Source organism: Labeo rohita, chromosome 23 (genome assembly GCF_022985175.1).
Source record: "Labeo rohita strain BAU-BD-2019 chromosome 23, IGBB_LRoh.1.0, whole genome shotgun sequence".
Classification (NCBI taxonomy): domain Eukaryota; kingdom Metazoa; phylum Chordata; class Actinopteri; order Cypriniformes; family Cyprinidae; genus Labeo; species Labeo rohita.
Window position 1 is genome coordinate 6,703,134 of NC_066891.1, and position 20,897 is coordinate 6,724,030.

The window sequence follows — 20,897 nt, forward strand, 5'->3', positions numbered from 1 at the left end:
TAATAAACATTGATCTTTTCAATGATCATTTTTCTGATTATTATTAATTTATTTAAAAAGATTTCAGTTCAGTCATGAGCAAATTTTTCTGAAACAATCAAATTATTATTAATAACCATTTTTTCATAATCTTGATAGCCATTTAATTAATTTATTTAATTTTAAAATCACATAACTTATTTTTGAAATCTACCAGGTTTGTTTTCTCTCAGCTTCAAAAAGGTTCTTGGCCCAGTCAAACTTAATGATTAAAAAAAAAAATTTAAATAAAAATTAGATGCCCCTGAAGGTGCTTAAAAATAATTAATTTTGATAAAAGTCAACACTACACTGTGCTATTTGCATATAATGAAAAACTACAATGGGAATTGCATAACGGAGTGATAAGGAATGCCCAGCTGGAAAACGGGGGTGGTGGAACCTAAAAATTTGTAAGTCGATACCATGATGCAAACTAATGCTGGCTATTATCAAAAAAATGTGTGAATGCAAAACCACTAGCCTTAAACCACACCAAAGACAACGTCTGTGAAAGCAGAAACAGAAATAACGGCCATTTTTTGTATTAAAATTGATGAAAAAAAACAACTCCTTTGAAGAATAACAGCACACATTTTCTAAACAAGCTGCATAATTTGGCATACAGCTCTTCTTCTCTATTCAAAGGCAAAACTGTAATTACTTCAAAACCTCTCAAAAAAAAAAGCAGAGACTTTTCCTTTTTAGGTTGCAAACAAACCTTTTATCACATAAATCTAACCCATTTACATTTATATTTAGCAGACGTTTTTATTCAAAGCGAATCCCAGGTTTAATGAGTAAGATTCTCTGCGGTTTTTCCCAAAAGGCCAGTCTTACCAAAGAGCTAGAAAAACAAACCCGAACCTGACGCGTAATACCTGTGCAACACTCATCCAACACGAGTAACAGCTTGTTTTATGCCGTTACGTAACCTACATCCATACAGCGCCAAGCAAAGCCTGATGGGATGACACAGCCTAGACCTGAATGCTCTGTTCTCAAGTTTTTATTGCTAAGCCTGACGATTCAACCTCAAATCGCAGTAAAAACTCACGAGGTACAGTACATCGACAGGCCTTTGCCTTCAATCCTACAGTCTGCGCTCAACTCCAGTTTGTCCATGTTTGTACATGCACACAGGAGTACGTTCAGGCTTGTCTTTGTATAAATCCAGCTTTACTGAGTATCACAGCGTAGCGGGGGAAATCCAACCCAATGATGTTGAAAGAGTAACTAGTCATTTCTACAGAAAAGAGTAAAACCAAACAATCGCCAACATCAGTCAAAGGGTCAGAAAGCTGCATGCGGCGGAGGATGCACTCTGTAAACTTCCTGTATGAGGTCATGTGTTATGTTTCAGATAATTTACACCAGGCTGGCACCTTAAAAGGAAGTTCAAGTGAGACTGAGGCATTTGGAAATGAAGAAAGAGAGGCAAGTGTGAATTTAGAGCCAACAGGGTCAGTAAACATGCTTACTGTATATGAAAAGAGATTAGCCAATTATAGACGTCTCATAGTGGCAAAAAAAGGAGCCTGTTTACATTTGAAGGGGAGGAAAACGGTCTCATAAAACTAAATAATGACTGAAAACACTATAAGGATGTGATGTAAAAAATAAAATGCTGACAAAAATGTTACAAGTAATTTAAATTATGCACATTAGCACATTATATGTATCGGAACAAAAAAATAAAAAAATAAATAAAATAAAATAAAATAAAATAAAATAAAATAAAATAAAATAAAATAAAATAAAATAAAATAAAATAAAATAAAATTCTCAACTATCTATGGGGCACAAAATTCTCTTGTGAAACTAAACTATGACTAAAAACACTAAAAGAACTCAGTGCAAAAAAATTAAATTGTGTAAAAAATTTAAAATTAAAATAACTTGCACATTTCTAAAACAGATATGACAAAAAAATAAAATTAAATGGAGAAAAACCCTACTACTATCTATCAGGCAGAAAATAGTCTAAAAATTAATAATAAATAAAATAAAATAAAATAAAATAAAATAAAATAAAATAAAATAAAATAAAATAAAATAAAATAAAATAAAATAAAATAAAATAAAATAAAATAAAATAAAATAAAATAAAATAAATGGGGCACAAAATTCTCTTGTGAAACTAAACTATGACTAAAAACACTAAAAGAACTCAGTGCCAAAAAATTAAATCGTGTAAAAAATTAAAAAATAAAATAACTTGCACATTTCTAAAACAGATATGACAAAAAATAAAATTAAATGAAGAAAAAAAACCCTACTACTATCTATCTGTCAGAAAATAGTCTAAAAATTAATAATAAATAAAATAAAATAAAATAAAATAAAATAAAATAAATCTCCTACTATCTATAGAGCAGAAAAAGGCCTAAAACTAAATTACTATCTAAACTAAAACTAAACACACTAGCTAAAGGGTGGAATACTATAAGGACTCTAAAAAAAATGCAGCAAAAAAGTAAAAATAAATAAATAAATCCAAACCATAAGCATATTAGGCCATGTTTCTAAATCTGATTTATTACACAAAATAAAAAATCTAAGGGGTACACATGGTCTTGTAAAACCAAACTACGACTAAAAACCTTGACTAACACAATAAGTACTTGTATATAAAATATGGCCCCTTTGGGATCCATGAGCACATTAGGCCATATTTCCAAAACTGATTAAATTAAAAACATAACGTAATTTATGATGCAAACTGGCTTTTGAAAGACTAGAGTGGCTGTACACACAGGAAGCAGCAGCATCACTGACCAGTATGTCAACGCTCTCCCGTCGCGGCAGGGACCCGTGCTCTGGCTTCTCACTGCCCGGTGTGAGGATGTAGACGCTGCCCCCTCCTGACGGCTTCATGTTGGGGAGACTGAGAGAACGCAGATCCTTCACGCTCTGCTCCACCTTCAGCTCATCACCGGGTCGAGCTGCAGAATAACACACAGAGTAATAAATCACTGGCGTGCTCAACATACAACATCTTACAAATACTCAATCAATACTATATGAATTATATGACAAAGTCGTGCAGGTGAACAAATAAAGTTCTTATTCACAAACCATGGATTTTGTTTATGAAATAGACAACACTCTAACAACATTTTTTATGTACAGACGTCTCAAAGTGGTAAAAAAAAAATGAGTCTGTTTACTTTTGAAGGGGTGAAAAAAAGGTCTTATAAAAGTAAATAATGTCTGAAAACACTATAAGGACTTGGTGTAATAAATTAAATACTGCAAATGCTTTTCGTTTATATAAAACACTGTTTTAAATATGACAACATTTCAATTAATTGATTATTATAGTAATTATCATCATCATCATCATTATTATTATGCTGTTGTTATTTTTTAACTGAATATTTCCTATAAAGTAAAGTAAAATAAAATAAAATATATATAAATGTATATAAATAAATATAATAAAATATATATTATATTATATTATATTTTTTATTGTGGTAAAAAATAGTGGTACACATGGCTTTTTGCTTTTATAAAACACAGTTTTAAATATTGATTATTATCTTTGCAATTATTATCAGCGTCATCATATTTATGCTTTTTTAAAACTGAATATTTTCTATTAAATTAAATGGATAAAATAAAATAAAATAAAATAATAAAAGAAAAGAAAAGAAAAGAAATCAGATAAAAGAAATTGGATGACTTCAAATTCTAATGAAATATAGCTTGAAAACAAAAAATGTATATTATATTATATTATAATTATTAGATTATATTACTTTTTACATTTGCATTTATAAAGCAATATTTTAAATATGATATTCCAACATTTCAATTAATTGATTATTACCATTGTAATTTTTACCAACATCATCATTATGCTGATGTTATTTTTAAACTGAATATTTCTTGTTAAATTATATGTAAAAAAGTACAATTAAATTAAAAGCATAAAACATAATAAAATAATGAAACAAAACACAAATACATTGTAAAAAAAAAACAAAAAAACAACAACAAATACTTCAATTCAGAACTGTAAAGTATATTTTATATTTTATATAAAAAATAAAAAAATAAAATTTAAAACAAAACCAAATACTTACAATACTGTGGATTATTGTTTGTAAGGAATATCTTCATAATTCATTAGCACTGAATATGCTCAAATCCTTTGTTAGTATGATTAAAAAGTAACAGAAGGTCTTCAACAAAGCAGATTTTCAGCATGAATGAAACACTTCAGTCTGGCTGCTAATGTCCCAATCATTTTAATGCTAACCCCTCGGTTCTCTCTCACGTCACTGGCTGTGCATTACGCAAGCAGCCGTCGAGCACCTGTGGGATGCCTGTGTCGGCGTTTGTTTGCGTTATCTGATTAAAGACGTGGGGATGGGGATTTGTAAAGACAGGCACATGGCTGTACAGTCATGAAAAGCGTGTGAATGAGATGATCTATTTGAAGAAACAGCATGTCCCTGTGAGGCTCCTTTAGAACTATAACAACTATAATGAAGTGTAATTGGTCACACCTCATTTCCCGGGAAACTGTCTGGTTTTTTGGACACAATGACTGCTGTGTTGTGTAATGCAGAGATGGTGCATGTTCTCAACTATAAGGCTGCAAATGTGTACAAAGAAAGGGCTATCAAAACAGTGGAAATGCTGACAGCAAGATCGAAGCGATAAAAACTTGTCAGTGTGATTAGCTGGAAACGATGCTGATGAGAACAAGTCATACACCGCAGAGGATGCGTCACACTTTAAACCACACGACTCTTACCTTTCACTTTAAGGTAATGTCCTCCGAAACGATAAGCCTCAAAGTGGAGCGAGAGCGGAGTATTCGACTGGTCCAGGAACAGATCCACTCGGGATAACTCAATGCCTTTGCGCTCAAAAATGGGTCCGAGCACCTCTCTAAAAAAAAAAACAAAAACAAAAAAACAAAACAGTACAGTGAGAAATTGAGCACAGCTCGAGCTATGGAAATTTAAAATGCAAATAAACACCATTGCATTTAAAAGGCAAAAAAGATGGTATGAAATGTTTTTTATCTGGGTAGTTGACATGAAATACTCCTGTCCTGTGGAATGACATGCTCTTCTAAAACTATTTTACAGCGTTTTGCATTTTATATTAATTCTGCATGCAGCTTTTATGATGACATCTCGAGAGATTGTATGAAATATCTACTTTTAAAAATTAAAAAATAAATTATTTTATATTTATTCTACATGCAGCTTTCAACATATTGGGAGATTTCATTAAATACTTATACTTTTAATAATAAAAAGATACATTTATTTAAAATAAACTGTAGTGAAAGTAAAAACATACACATTTTTATATACTACAGTTCAAATGATTTTTTCTTAAGAAGTCTTATGCTCACAGAGGCTGCATTTATTTGATTAAAAACACAGCAAAAAGAGTAATATTCTGAAATATTATTACAATTTAAAATAATTGATGTTCACTTGAACATATTTTAAAACGTGATTTATTTCCGCGATGCAAAGCTGAATTTTCAGCATTATTACTCCAGTCTTTAGTGTCACATGATCCTTCAGAAATCATTCTGATATGTGATTTGCTCTCTAAAAAAAACAGTAAAATGAGCAAATGAGCTTCACAGCTCAAAATATGGAAATTTCAAAACAAATAAACACCATTTCAATGATTTAGACCTTTAAAAGACAAAAAGACAGTATGAAATGGTTCTTTTATCAGGGAAATGCGTAAAAGGCACAAAATATTCCTGTGCTGTGGTATATGTTATAATTTTTCTAAAACTATTTTACATAGCATTTTGCTAATTATTTTATATTTTCTATGATAATAATTTTTTATGATAATAAAAATGAATACTCCATGAAATATTTGTACTTTAATAATTAAAGAAATGTAAATAATGTACATAAATGTACATAAATATAGTGGAGGTAACAGTATACATAATTCTTTATACATTACAGTTCAAAATATTTTTTGTAAGAAGTCTTATGCTCACAGAGGCTACATTTATTTGATTAAAAACACAGAAAGAAAAATAATATCCTGAAATATTATTACAATTTACAATAACTGTCGTCTACTTGAATTTATTTTAAAATGTAATTTATTCCTGTGATGCAAAGCTGAATTTTCAGCATCACTACTCCAGTTTTCAGTGATATGTGATCCTTCAGAAATCATTCTAACATGCTGATTTGCTGTTCAAGAATCATTATTATCATAATTGAAAAAGAGTTGAGCTGCTAAATATTTAAAAGTTTTTTTTAGGATTATTTGATGCATAGAAAGTTCAACATTTACTTGAAGTAGAAACCTTTTGTAAAAATTAATTCATTATTGGTGAATAAAAGTTTTAATTTCTTAAAAAAATAAATAAATAAATTCATTAGGATATTAAGTAAAGATCATGTTCCATGAAGAAATTTTGAAGAAAACTTAATTTTTGATTAGTAATATGCATTGCTAAGAACTTAATTTGGACAACTTTGAAAGGCCATTTTCTCAGTATTTTTTTTGCACCCTCAGATACCAGATTTTCAAATAGTTGAAAAATCTCGGGCCAATATTGTCCGATCCTAACAAACCATACATCAAATGGAAAGCGTATTTATTTAGCTTTCAGATTATGTATAAATCTCAGTTTCAAAAAATTGATCCTTATGACTGTTTTGTGGTCCGGAGGTCACATAAATGCAATGGACACATTTAGCATCAATGACCTATTTAACAGAAACACAACAAAAACTCTTTCATCCCAGCAAAACCAGGGTTGTGTCTTCGACCCCCAGAGTACACAGATCTGTTTTCTGACTCACCGTAGCGTCTTCTTTTTGACAGCGGGGACGATCTCCGTGTCAATGTCTATGTTGAGGTCAAACTTGAGGCTGAAGCACTCCTTCCTTGGGTCCTATAGGAGGCGACAGATCAGAGCTGGTCAAAGGTGGTCGACAGACAGACCACTTCCAGTTATTTACAACGAACTCTAGATGCGATCAGCTCAAGATATCAATCAAGCCACCACATCCTGGGGCTGTTGATGATTCAGAGAAGTGCGATTTCCTGTACACTATGCTGGATAGGGAAACCCACATACAAGTCTGTACAGGTACTCATACAGAAAAAATACTGGTAGGGTATATTAATATAATACTTTATGTAAGACCATAGGTTAGTGCAGTCAGCTAAGACTTCACAAGTTTTCCATCAGCCTTTGCCTCCAAAAGGAGTGCAGCACTTACATCAGTGTGGCGTCGACGGGGCTTTTTTCCTTCTCTGCTTTTCAGTTTCATTCCTCCTGTCTTACGTTCTCTGTTAAAAGAGAAAAACACCACAGACATATGAGGACAGTGGGCCATGGCATCTGTATCTGACACTATTGGTGTATTTTTAGTACTGAGCAATTTTTGACCCTGGACCACAAAACCAGTTATAAGGGATAGGATAATATTTGTCCGAGATACAACTATAAGAGATACAACTATAAAAATCTAAATTTTGAGAAAAATCGCCTTTAAAGTTCTCAGAAATTGCCAAATTAAGTTCTTAGCAATGCATGTTACTAATCAAAAATTAAGTTTTGATATATTTATGATAGGAAATTTACGAAATATCTTCATGGAACATGATCTTTATTTAAAAATCGATAAGTTTGACCCATGTATTGTTGGCTACAAATATACCCATGCTACTTATGACAGGTTTTGTGGTTCAGGGTCACATTTGGGGGGAAAAAAGTCTAATTGCAAAACCTTGGGTAAATATACTACTACTACTACTAATAATAATAATAATCCAGAAATATTACAAGAATTGTAAGTACTACAAATAATAATACATTAATTTTTTTTTTTTTTAATAATAAATAAATTACAATGCTAATATTTTTTACTTTTAATTTATTTTATTATATTATTATATTTATATATTATTATATTTATTAATATTATATTCTCTTTTGTTGACAATGGATGGTTTATAAGTACTTCTCAAATTTGGGAAGACGGTTGGTGCACGTTTCGCTCCTTAAAGCACATTATAAGCGACCCAAACTCAAAATGCTTGCAGCGATGAATTGGTTCAGTTCATTTACTGCAAAACAAGCTGCTGAAAACACTGGATCATGAGCTGCTCGTGTGTACATAAACACAGTACCGTGCTTCACTTTAAAACTTGTATTGTATTTGTTTAATTAACAGCCAGAATTGAATATTTATTCTGCATGGAGCTTTTATGAGAGACTGCATAAAATATTTGTACTTTTTTTATTATTAAAAAAAGATTGTTTTTACATTGCCATATTTAAAATAAACTATAGTGAAATTACAGTGCTGGGCAATGATTAGTTGCGATTAATCAAATCCAAAATAAAAGTTTTTGTTTATATATGTGTGTGTACTGTGTATATTTATTATGTATACAGTATATAAAGACACACACAAACAGTGTATATTTTGAAAATATTTACATGTATATATTTAAATTCATATATTTACATTATATATACAAATATATTTCATATATAAACAGCATATTTTTCGTAAATATATATGCATGTGTATGTGTATTTATATATACATAAATATAGACAGTACTCACACATATATTATGTACACAAAAACTTTTATTTTGGATGCGATCAATCACAATTTGTTGCCTAGCTCTAAAACAAATATGTAATATACACAACATTTTTTTTTATATGAAGTCTTATGCTCACAGAGGCTGCATTTATTTAATAAAAAATAAACAGAAAAAACATTAATATTCTGTAGTATTATTATAAATTGAAATAACTACTTTCTCTTCGAATATATTTTAAAATGTAATTTACTCCTGCGATTTTTAGCACTATTACTCCAGTCTTCAGTGTCACATGATCCTTCAGAGATCATTCTAATATGCTGCTCAAGGCACATTTCTTATTTTTATAAACGTTGAAAAGAGTTGTGCTGATTCACATTAAGTGAAAAAAAACTTTTCACAACTTTTTCACAACCTTTACGAACTTAATCACACAAACTTAAGTGACATATTGTGATTGTGGTTTTATTTCAATTCATCATGCAGTGAGTGATTTATTTCCATTAATACATTTCAGATTTCAATTTGAATTTCACATAACTTTCTTGTGCCTCTTTTGGTGTGTATAGACCGTAAGATTCCATATAGTTATTTGAATGTTGTGAGAAGGTTGTGAAAAGGCTGTGGATCACAGACTGACCCTCGTTCAGTGTTTCCTTCTTCGTCTTCATCCAGGTCTGAAGGAGGGCTTGTGCGAGGGGGACAGGATCGCGTGGACACATTTCGCGCCAGGATAGAACCTGACGACACAGATTTAACGCAAATCTGATCTCACATACTTTCTGACAGTAAATATATAATATAAATAAAATGTAAAAAGATAAAATCAAAAAGATTAAAATTTTAAATTATTGTTAAAACAGACTAATATATACTAATATATAATATATTCTTTTATTATATTTATTATATTATTTATATTCAGCATCCATTGTTGGGTGATTGAACTTTACTAGTTGTTATTAGTTATACAAATAAGGTGTTTTTGAATGAGACTCATTTGTATGAAGCCTAAACCTGTTTGGCGCAGGCCAGGGTAACATAAGTGTGATTGTGCCCGTAGGGCTGCTTACCTTGTGGTTGTACGTCGAAGCGGAGATGCCTGTCAAAGTGCATGCTGTCAGACTCATCCAGGTGACAGCGAGAATCACATGACTCACACAGGTGCAGGGGGCTTTTACCGTTCAGTTCCTGACAGTCGGGATGATGACACACCTACAGGAACAGAGAGAGAAAGCAGATGTCAGATGCTTTGAGCAGAACCCTTGAGTCTCTGAAGTCACTCCGCCTGTTTTGAACTTTCTCTTCTGATAGTTTAAAACATCATATACAATCTCAAAGAACCATACACAGATGCACTTGACCAAAGGACATCGTTTACACCCCAAACCAAGCCAAAAACACAGAAGTGAATGCTTTAGAAGAATTCACATACCGTGATATTTACGTGGTACTCCAAGGCACTTTCAGGAATAGCATGTTACATTTGCAAAAACCACTGTGAAACCATTGATATCATTTACCATGTTTTTGGACATATACTACGGTAGAACCAGGGTGTTCCAGATATAATCGTTTTCTATTTTACTATATATTTAAAAATATGCAAAGCTGAATTTCCAGTATCATTACTCCAGTCTTCAGTGTCACATGATCCTTCAGAAATTATTCTACTATGCTGATTTGATGCCCAAGACACAGTGTTATCAGTGTTATGCTTTTCAAGATTCTTTGATAAATAAACAGGAATCTTCTTTAACGTTATCCACTTTAATGTCACTTTTGAACAATTCAATGCATCCTTGCTGAATAAAAGTATTAATTTCTTCCAAAGAAACCTTACTAACGCTAAACATTTGATTGGTTATTAATTTAAATATATAGAAAAATAGTATCAACTTTTAGACAGTCGAACGCTCCAAAGATTCAATTTTGGTAAATATAAAAAAGCAAAAAAAAAAAAAAAAAAGACCACATCAAGCATACCTTTAGTGATGAATCCAATGGGATTGATTAATTGCTTTTTTCTGGTTATCGGTATCAGTCATTTTTAAAACTGATAAAATAGTTTAAAAGCATTTAAAGGTTAAAGGTTGAAAACATCAGTTCAAAACATTGTTATTGGTCTACTTGATCTGTAATAATCTGTATCGGCCATTTTCAAAACCGATTTACTGATACAATGATTTAACTGCATTTAAAGAAATTTTTGTCAGAGCCCATTATTTTTAATTTTGACATTCATTTTTATTTTTACACCAGACGTGTATATATATAGTGGTTCAAAACATCGGTTATCGGTCTAATTGATCTATTGTAATCGGTATCGGTCATTTTCAAGACCGATTTTCCAATAAAATAATTTAAAACATTTAAAGAAAGGTTTTGTCAGATCCATTGTTATTCTTAATTTTGACATTTTTATTTTTACACCAGACATATCGTTCAAAATACTGGTTATCCGTCTATCTGATCTGTGATAATCGGTAACTGATTAAATAATTTAAAAGCATTTAAAGAAAGTTTTTGTCAGAGCTCGTTATTCTTTATTTTGACATTAATTGTCATTTTTACACCAGACATATATATAGTAGTTCAAAACATTGGTTATCGGTCTAATTGATCTGTAATAATCGGTAACGGTCATTTTCAAAACTGATTTGCCGGTAAGACAATTAAAAACATTTAAAGAAAGTTTTTGTCAGAGCCCTTGTTATTCTTAATTTTGACATTTTTATTTTTACTCCAGACATATCGTTCAAAATACTGGTTATCCGTCTACCTAATCTGTAATAATTGGTATCGGCCATTTTCAAAACTGATTTGCTGATAAAATAATTTAAAAGCATTTAAAGAAATTTTTGTCAGAGCCTGTTATTCTTAATTTTGACATTAATTCTCATTTTTACACCAGATGTATATATATATAATGGTTCAAAACATCGGTCTATTTGATCTGTAATCATCGGTATCTGTCATTTTCAAAACAGATTTACAGCTAAAATAATTTAAAACATTTAAAGTAAGTTTTTGTCAGAACCCTTGTTATTCTTAATTTTGACATGAATTTTCATTTTTACACCAGGCACATTTATCGGTTATCAGTCTAGTTGATCTGTAATAATCGTTATTGGTATCTGCCCTGAAAAACAGGGGACAGTCAACCCCTAATTTTGACTCCCAAAAAGTCACAGGAATCAACTAAAATGATCTAAAGTTGCACAAGCAGCTCTGAAAAACCAACAACTCGCTTTTTATGCATACTGTACACCTTCATGCCAGTAGCTTGCTGCTTTATATAAAAGCCTCGACTGCCACACCTACTCAAGCTTAATCCGAATCCCTCTGAAATTACTCATATTGAAACACATCAATCAAACGACCGTCCCCTCATCCTACCTTCCACATCCCAGGATGCATGCAGGTCGCCCCATCAGCTATACACCGGTCCATGGCGGCAAAGAATAGCACTTCAGTACCGTCCCACACCCCAAAACCTCATGGAAGGGTCCCAGGTTCATTCCCTTCCCCCCAAAGAACCAACAAGATTTGGTCCAATTAATCCACCCCCTTGGTGTCTAGTCAAGTTAAGCGCTCATGGGGGCAGGGTGGTTTTAGGATACGACCAAATCAGTCTTCAGATATCCAAAGCCCGTCTAATCTGAGGAGCTAATCATCTATGCTCTCTTGTGAACCCATCTGATGGGGCGGTGGAGATTAGATTTGGCTCAGCTCTTTCTCAGACTGGACTCCACCTCAAAAAGGAGAAAGAAAGGCAGTCTTGGCTCCATACAGTTTTTAAATAGCGCTTGCTTTTAAATGGCCCTTGTTGTCTGTAATAGGCATGACATGGTCTACCACAATGAGCACAATTAGGTTAGGTGTACTTTCATGTTTTTCAGATTCAAGGGCTTGTTGGGACGTTGTGCGAAGCTACAGCAGCTTTAAAGCACAATTGGTCAAATATGGAGTCAGTGTGACTACACAAATCACTTTAGGCCAGAGCAAACTTAATTATCGGTGCATGCTTGGATACATGTGGAAAATAAATGGGCAAATATTGCCAGAATTCAAAAGAAAGTAACATTTTGGGGTTTCAACGGTTATTATATGCTCTAGGGCAAAGGTTGTCTAACTGGGGTTCGGGGATTGGTAGGGGCACAGAAGGAGAGTCTGCTGAAAATTTCTAAAATAAAATAAAATAAAATAAAATAAAATAAAATTAGAAATCTGCTGCTGAAAAATAAATAATAACACATAAAAATAAATATAAATATAAAATAAAATAAATAAAATTGTTATTAACAACTAAAACCAAATATTAGTAACATATACAATTAAAAAGCCTACCAAAAAAAAACAAAAAAACAAACAATTTAAAAGGCTTAAGAGGGAGTCCAGTTTACCAGTTTACCAGTTTAAATAAAATAAAATGTATTCAATAATAAATTGAAAATAAATAAATAAATAGAAATGAAATGAAAAACAATATACACAAACAGAATTTAGAAGTCCACAAGGGGAGTCTGCTGAAAATTTCTGTTTATAAAATAAAATAAAGTAAAATAATTAGTTAATAAATAATAAAAATCTGAATAAGATATAAAATTGAATAAAAATGACTAACAGTGCTATTTAATAATAAATATTAATAATATATCAAATTAAAAAGAATACAAAAAAACAGAACTTTCAGATTTATAAAATAAAATAATGAAATAAAATAAAATATTTATTAAATCAATAACAAAATATGAATAAGATATAAAATATAATAAAAAAAACAATGCATAAAAACTGAATTTAAGAAGCAGCAAGGGGAGTCTGCAGAAAATTTCAGTTTAATGAAATACAAAAAATAATTAAAATAAAATGTTAACCAATAATAAATAAAACTCTAAAATATCAGTCTTAGAAAATAAAATAAAATGTATTAAATAATAAATAAATTATAAATAGATAAATAAAATGAAAAATACATAAAAACAAACAGAATTTAGGTGTCCACAAGGGGAGTCTGCTGAAAAATTCATTTGCAAATAAAATAAAATAAACAATATGTAAAAACAGAATTTAGGAAGCTGCAAGGGGAGTCTGCAGTAAATGTCAGAAATAAAATTAATACTAATAATTATTAATAAATAAATAACACAATTTAGAGAGATTCATCAATAGGTCTATTCATGTCTTTTGGTGTCTTATACAAAGTGTAAAAAAAAAAAAAAAAAAATATATAAGCGATATAATATAGCTTTTGGCCAACAAAAGAGTTCAGATGCAAAACCAGCTAAAAGCCATCTTGGTCAAAAATTAGAAAATTATACTGAGTGACTCCTGACACATAGTATACGTCCATCAAATACTTTTACTTCAGACTCGCTAAATTCCAGCCTCAGCCCAGTCAGAAGTACCAGAAGTACTAAACCTATACAAGGAACAAGGAAGAAATGCTAATTTTAAAGAAATACGTCAGATGGATTTAGAGGCTTTTGCATCTGAACTCTTCACATATAAACAACATAACACAACAACCGAAGCACATTAACGTTTTTATGCTGGGGGTTATGACTGATAATAAGAGAAAGAGACGCCAGGTCATTCCTCTTTACTGTAAAACTTCCCGCAGCCGATTGGGAGATTCTCTGAACACAGCGGTCAACACAACAGGCCTGTGCGCTCATGTAACGGCGTGTTTGTCATGAGCCACTGCTATGACAACTGACGGCTTTTGCTGTGCCGTCAGGAAAAGAGTTTGGAGAGCCGAGCTGAATCACCGGGAGGGACTCATGTTCTCCGACGAGTTATGGCACATTCGTCTGAAGGAGAACGAGAGGGACTGTTTACAAACCGGCTGAGAGTGTGAACCTGACCGCGGGGCAGTGACGGCAGATGCGCAATCACATATTCACACGCGCTCACTGATTGTTTACGGTAAAGGGATGGAGAAAGACGTGATTAAGAAAATTAGAGGAAGTCTAGGTGAAAATTGAGACTAGCTATGTGTCAAGTGAGCTTCCTCCGTTTCTGCTGCCTACTTAGTCAGCTATCTTGTAAGACGCCATACTGCTGATTTGAAGCGCTCTACACCAGCAACTGTCCTTATGAAATGTACACTACAAAACTAGACTCCAGCTGATTCCAATCAGTATTGTTATTGTAAATAAAAACCATTAAAATCTAAAATCTATTAAAAACATTTTAGTTACTGAAATATAACAAATAAATAAAATAAAATTTAAATGTTTTCTCCTTTAAAGGAACTAAAATCATTAAAACTTAAAATTAATATAAAAACAAACATAGATAATTCAAAATATTAATAAACACTACAAAAGGTTTTTAAATGATACTAAAACATCACTGATAAACCAGGGTTGTGGTGCATTCTGGGACTGAAATGGAAACACGCCGATCTGCAGCACACCTGTAATTTTGTAGGTAATTTTATAATGTTTTGTGTAAATTATCTAAAAATAAAACATTAAATGCTACTGTATATTTAAATGCAAGCCATCACTTTAAATGCAATAATTGATTTTAAGCACCACGACATTATATTGCACAGTTGATTTTGAGATTTTGAACACAAGTAACATTGCATTTAATAGTGTTATTGAATAATTAAAGTTATTTTTTAGCAATTAACTGAAAGTGAGTGTTAAATTATGGAAGATAGTGTAAAAATAGAGAAATTAAGCATGCACAATTAAATATTCAATATAGATTTTATTGAAATTTTGAATAAAGTATTTTTTTTTTTTACCTTTTTTATTTTAATTTTTTTTTGTCATTTTTAAAATAAAATAAAAAATAAATAAAAATAAAAATCAATAAGAAACAAAATATGAATAAAATATACAAAAAATACATAAACAGAATTTAAGAAGCCACAAGTGGAGTCTGAAAAAAAATTCAGTTTAATAAAAAAATTTATAAAATTTAAAAATACATAAAAACAGAAGCATTTTTTCATTGTAGTTAAAGTTTTTATCATTTTTAAAATAAAATAAAATAAAATGACATAAAAACATAAGTATTTTTACTTTTTTAATTTTAATTTTAGTTAAAGTTTTGGTAATTTAGTTGAGTTTTTGTCATTAACAAAATAAAATAAAATACAAAAGCCACAAGGGGAGTCTGCAAAAATTATATATAGCTTTTATTACATTTTGTTTCAGTTATTTTAGTATATCAAGAAATGTTGAAATGTAGAAATGTTGCTTTGGCAGCTAGCTGAAATCATTTTTAGACTTTAATTTCAAGTACCATTTTTTTATGTTTCAGTTTTACTTCTTGTTTACTATAAATAACTCTGATCTCTAACTCTAATTGCCTTTATGTTACCTAGGTAGAACGTTGACAGGTTTTGAAACAACTAGAGTGAGAAGAGGAACAGAGATTGAGTGGAGCGGCACACACAGTTGAGTCTTTCTGAAACGGCTAAATTGAGAGACTTCGAGCATGTTACGCGCTGACCGAACAGTTGGGCAATTAAAGGACCCTCAGCCAGGGATCAAAGCCAAGGACAGCTGAGTGTGTGCGTCTGATTCTGAAGTTCTGCTGGATTACCCATGGGCCTCAGGAAGGGGTGATGTGTTTGGAGTGTGGAGGTGAATGTAAGTGAACAGCAGAGAGAAACAGACAGCTGTGAACACACACAAGCGTCCAGAGGGGCTTATCGAATTCAGACACACGTGGCACCATTCTTGGCTATTATAGGGCCCTGTAAAATTTGCATTTTATTTTTATTTTTTCATTTTCTTGATTGTGACATTAATCGCAATTAATCACATCCAAAATACATGTTTGTCTTTACATACTACGTGTGTACTGTCTGTATTTACATGCATACACGCTTACATGAATACATTTAATAAATATTTGCATGTTTATATTTGAATGTGATTAATCGCGTGCAAAAAGCACATAATAACAAGGCTAAAACAACCAAAAAAAAAATCTAACTACTTGTCACTGGAAACGCGTTTCTATCCTGGTTACGACCCTCAAAACAAAAATACCTACCATCTCTATTTATCAGAGCGTGTTTGAGGATTATGACGTTATGTATGCTTTAATAATTTCATGCCCTCATTTCCTCCTTCAATAATCTTTCAAGTAATTAAGCCCTCATTTGCAAAAGCTTTTCATGCCTGACAGTTTTTTTTTTTTTTTAATATTTGATCAATATCAATCTGCAAAGATGATCTGGAGTGAAGGGGACCCATGGTGAACAGGTTTTGCAGTCTGTATGTGGCTAGCATGTTCTCCTGTACATATCTCGTGAAGGGGGTGCTGTGCGGACAGTGTGAAGAGTATCAGGTCAAAGGTCAAGCGCGGTGTCTTTTAGCGCAGGATTAATCCGTCTGCCGCAAAACTGAGCACCTGTTCCCTTCAACTGTACAGCTCCAGCGGTCTTACATAATGTAAATTTTCATCCCTCTTTCACACAGAGATAATTATGCCAGCATTTAATCTCCTCCTTTCATGGAAAGCCGCACAAAAAAAATTCGCCCTCGCTGTTTTGAAGGGCAAATGAAATGATGTGTGAGCAACAAAGAAACATGGGAAAGAATTGAAAATGGAAAGAGAAGACATTTATGACACTATTAACTGGTTTATTATACACTACCAGTCAAAAGATTTGAATAATTAGGATTTCTGATAGATCATGTGACACTGAAGACTGGAGTAATGATTCAGCTTTGCACAACAGGAATAAATTACATTTAAAATATATTGAAATAGACAAAAGTTTTTTTAATTTTTCATAATATTTCACAATATTGCTGTTTTTACTGCATTTTTGGCCAAATAAATACAGCTTACATTATAAAGATTATTTGCTTCAAAAACAAAAATATCCATATATTTTATATAAACTTCCAGTCAAAAGTTTTTGAACAGTAAGATTTTTGATGTGTTTGAAGATGTTTGTTGAAGAATTCTCTTCTGTTCACCCAGCCTGCATTTATTTGATCCAAAAAGCACTAACACTGTGAAATATTTTTACTATTTAAAATAACTGATTTCTATTTGAATAATTTTAAAAAGTAATGTATTCCTGTGATTTCAAAGCTGAATTTTTAGCATCATTACTCCGGTCACGTGATCCTTCAGAAATCATTCAAATATGCTGTTTTGCTGCACAAAAGACATCTATTATTAGTAGTATTAGTATTAGTATTAGTATTAGTATAAGTATGATTAATATTTAAAATTGTTGAGTAAATTTTTTTCAAGATTTTTTGATGAATAGGAAGATCCAAAAATCAGCATCTGAAATAAAAAGCTTTTGTAACATTACACACTATAGAGAAATTAGAGAAATTACTACTTTTATTTAGCTAGGATGCTTTAAATTGATCAAAAGTGTCATTTATAACGTTACAAAAGATTGTCATTTCAGATAAATGCTGTTCTTCTGAACTTTCTGTAAATTCTACTTAGCCATTTTCAACATTATAATAATAATAATGATAATAATGATAATAATAATAATAATAATAATAACGTTTTTGAGGGTCAAATCAGAATATTAGAATGATTTCTGAAGGATCATGTGACTGGAGTAATGATGCTAAAAATTCAGCTTTGAAATCACAGGAATAAATTACATTTGAAAATATATTCAAATAGAAATCAGTTATTTTAATTTTTGCTGTACTTTGGATTTAATAAATGCAGGCTTGGTGAGCAGAACATGACATATCAAAAGCTAATTCTAGCGAGCATTTCATTGCACAAAATTCTGCAGTGCAACATAAGACATCAGTATTTTTGGTCTGCTGTCCAGGAAGTTAAAAACAAACATTTTAAATGCATATTTCTGTTCAAAGTGAACTTTTAGGAAAGTCGCACACTTTCACAATGAAGTTGAGCGAAACACTGCATAGCGTAATAAGCAAGAGTTTAAACTGGCAAAGAGGAAATGCTGAAACTCAAAACAAAGAGACATTACAAAATAAGCAACATCGATTAAACCTCACAGGACAAAAATAGTAAAATACACACCTGTGCTATACATACATTGCATATGTATGCAAATGTATCACACGGTTGTGCATGCATACCTCAAATCAGCTAATAATGCACATAAGCATAATTAAACGGAGGACTTACTGAAGGTCACACCCAAATAACAGTAAACAAGCCTTTAACCGATTTCTCTAGCCTTCTCTAACCTCAACAACAGAAGAAGCGAAGTATTGTGCTACCGATGGGACAAGTTTGAGTCCACAACAAAAAAGCCAAACAAGATCTGAAACTTACTGACTTGTGACAGCGGCTTCAATTTCTAACTAAAATCACTGAATCATCATTGCAGTGCAAAGATTATGAAATATAACACATGCATTGCCACAGTTTCAAACTCAGACACCACACCTAAAGACCCGTTCACTAAGCGGCCGATGCATTTGCACATATAAATAGCTGAATCAGAGACAGGATGACAGAATAAGAGCTTTTGAAGAAGCGGCAACTAACGTGTGTAAAAAAAAAAGTCAGATTTAGAGATATATTAAGAGATATTCTGTTTGATTAATTTGTATTTTTATGGTTTCCGCTCTTAACAAATACACTGACTCATAAACAGAACAATACTAAAACACACAAAGCCTGATGATTAAAAAAAAGGCTTAAATTCAGCCCAACCCTGACAGCATCATGGTGACTTAGCGCGAGAGAACGGTCTGAATCACTAAACGGCCCTAAATGCCTCGATTCACAATCACGGAACTGTGAAAGTCCCGCCTGACGTCTATAAACACTGACACACTGCCACTTAAACACAACAGATCAAAACATACACGCAGACTCATATAACGCTGATTCACATCCCTCTTAAGTTCAACACAAACACAGTTATCAGTCAAGCTTTACGTACTAAAACAAACACAGTAACTACACTAATTTAGCCATTTAGAGAAGTGAGTAAGAGTTCTGCTACAGCTGCTATAAGTCTTAAAGACTTAGCTGTTCTACTTTCATTTATATAATATTATGAGCATGTCATCACAAAACAGAGCTGGGCGTGAATTTACACGAAGAATAGGCAACATTTTCCATAAGAATAAGCATGAAAATGTCACATGCATCACACAGACATTCTTATGAAAATAATAAAACAAAAGAAAATATTAACTCTTTTTTTCCTCTCTTAATTTTTCATTACTTTCCAACACTGAAGTCTGGAGTAATTGCTGATGAAAAAGTAATTGCATTAAGAAAATAAATTACCTTTTAAAATATATTCAAACAGAAGAGTTATTTTAAATTGTAAAAATATTTTATAAGATTACTGTTTTTACTGTCATTTTGATTAAACAAATGCAGTCTTGGAGAGCAGAAGAGGCTTTTTTTGTCCAAACGTCTGACTGGTAGCGTATATAACATTTTTATATCTTTTTTTTTATTTATTTATTTATTTATTTATTTATTTATTTACGTAAAAAGCGCTTCATCATGGTTTTGTCACAACTGTGCCTACAGTTTTCAGTCACATTTACAGGTCCACATTGTTTTTTGTTTTATTTTATTTTATTTATTTTTTTATTTTATTTTATTTTATTTTTATCCAAATAAATACTTCTTTCAGTTAAAAAAAGAGTCTTAAAGCATTATTATATAATTATATATTTAAACTAAAATAAAACTGACTGGTAGTGTATATAATATCTATTTATTTTTTATGTATTAACGTAAAAAAAGTGCTTAATCATAATTTTGTCATAACTGTACTGTGCCTACAGTTTTCAGTCACATTTACGGGTCCACATTGTTTTGTTATTTATACTTTATTTTATTTTATTATTTTTTTTTTATTTTATTTTATTTTATATTTTATTTTTTTTTTATCCAAATAAATAATGCTTTGTGTTAAAAAAGGCTTAAAGCATTATTACATAATTATACATTTGAAAAAATAATTTAAAAATAAAAAAAAAAACAAATCTATTTTATAAAACAAAGAAAAGCCGTAAAATAAAAGTCTTACGAACCGTTAAAAGAAAAATTTCCAAAAATAAAATGAATAATGGCAAAAATGGCAATCCATCTGTCTTGCATCTACTGCATCTACCCAGTCTTTTATGTTGTAAGTTCACTGGTTTACAAACTACACCCAGACACATGGTGTGGTTAAGCAATTACGTGAATGAGTAATTATGCAACTGAAGCCACAGCCAAACATCTTTAGACTTCTCTGTTTCTAAGTGTTCAGGAGAAAAACACGACCATTGAAGGAAGTGAAATCAGAGCTATTGCAGTTTGCATTGGCTTTTCAGTACCAGACT

General features: G+C 31.4%; 1 protein-coding gene across 7 annotated transcripts in view; it reads right to left on the reverse strand.

Annotated features, from left to right (window-relative positions):
• The window catches only part of plekhg5b (pleckstrin homology domain containing, family G (with RhoGef domain) member 5b), an 84,871-nt gene that overhangs the window by 26,232 nt on the left and 37,742 nt on the right, over positions 1 to 20,897 (reverse strand). For 6 of the 7 annotated variants that reach the window (XM_051096452.1, XM_051096451.1, XM_051096450.1 and 3 more), the window contains 6 exons: positions 9,675 to 9,816; positions 9,242 to 9,341; positions 7,260 to 7,329; positions 6,837 to 6,928; positions 4,787 to 4,923; positions 2,797 to 2,963 (listed from right to left, as the gene is read on the reverse strand). In XM_051096452.1, coding sequence (XP_050952409.1) covers positions 2,797 to 2,963; positions 4,787 to 4,923; positions 6,837 to 6,928; positions 7,260 to 7,329; positions 9,242 to 9,341; positions 9,675 to 9,816 — 708 coding nt within the window. The remainder of the gene's footprint in view (positions 1 to 2,796; positions 2,964 to 4,786; positions 4,924 to 6,836; positions 6,929 to 7,259; positions 7,330 to 9,241; positions 9,342 to 9,674; positions 9,817 to 20,897) is intronic. The other variant, XM_051096457.1, reaches the window with a different exon arrangement.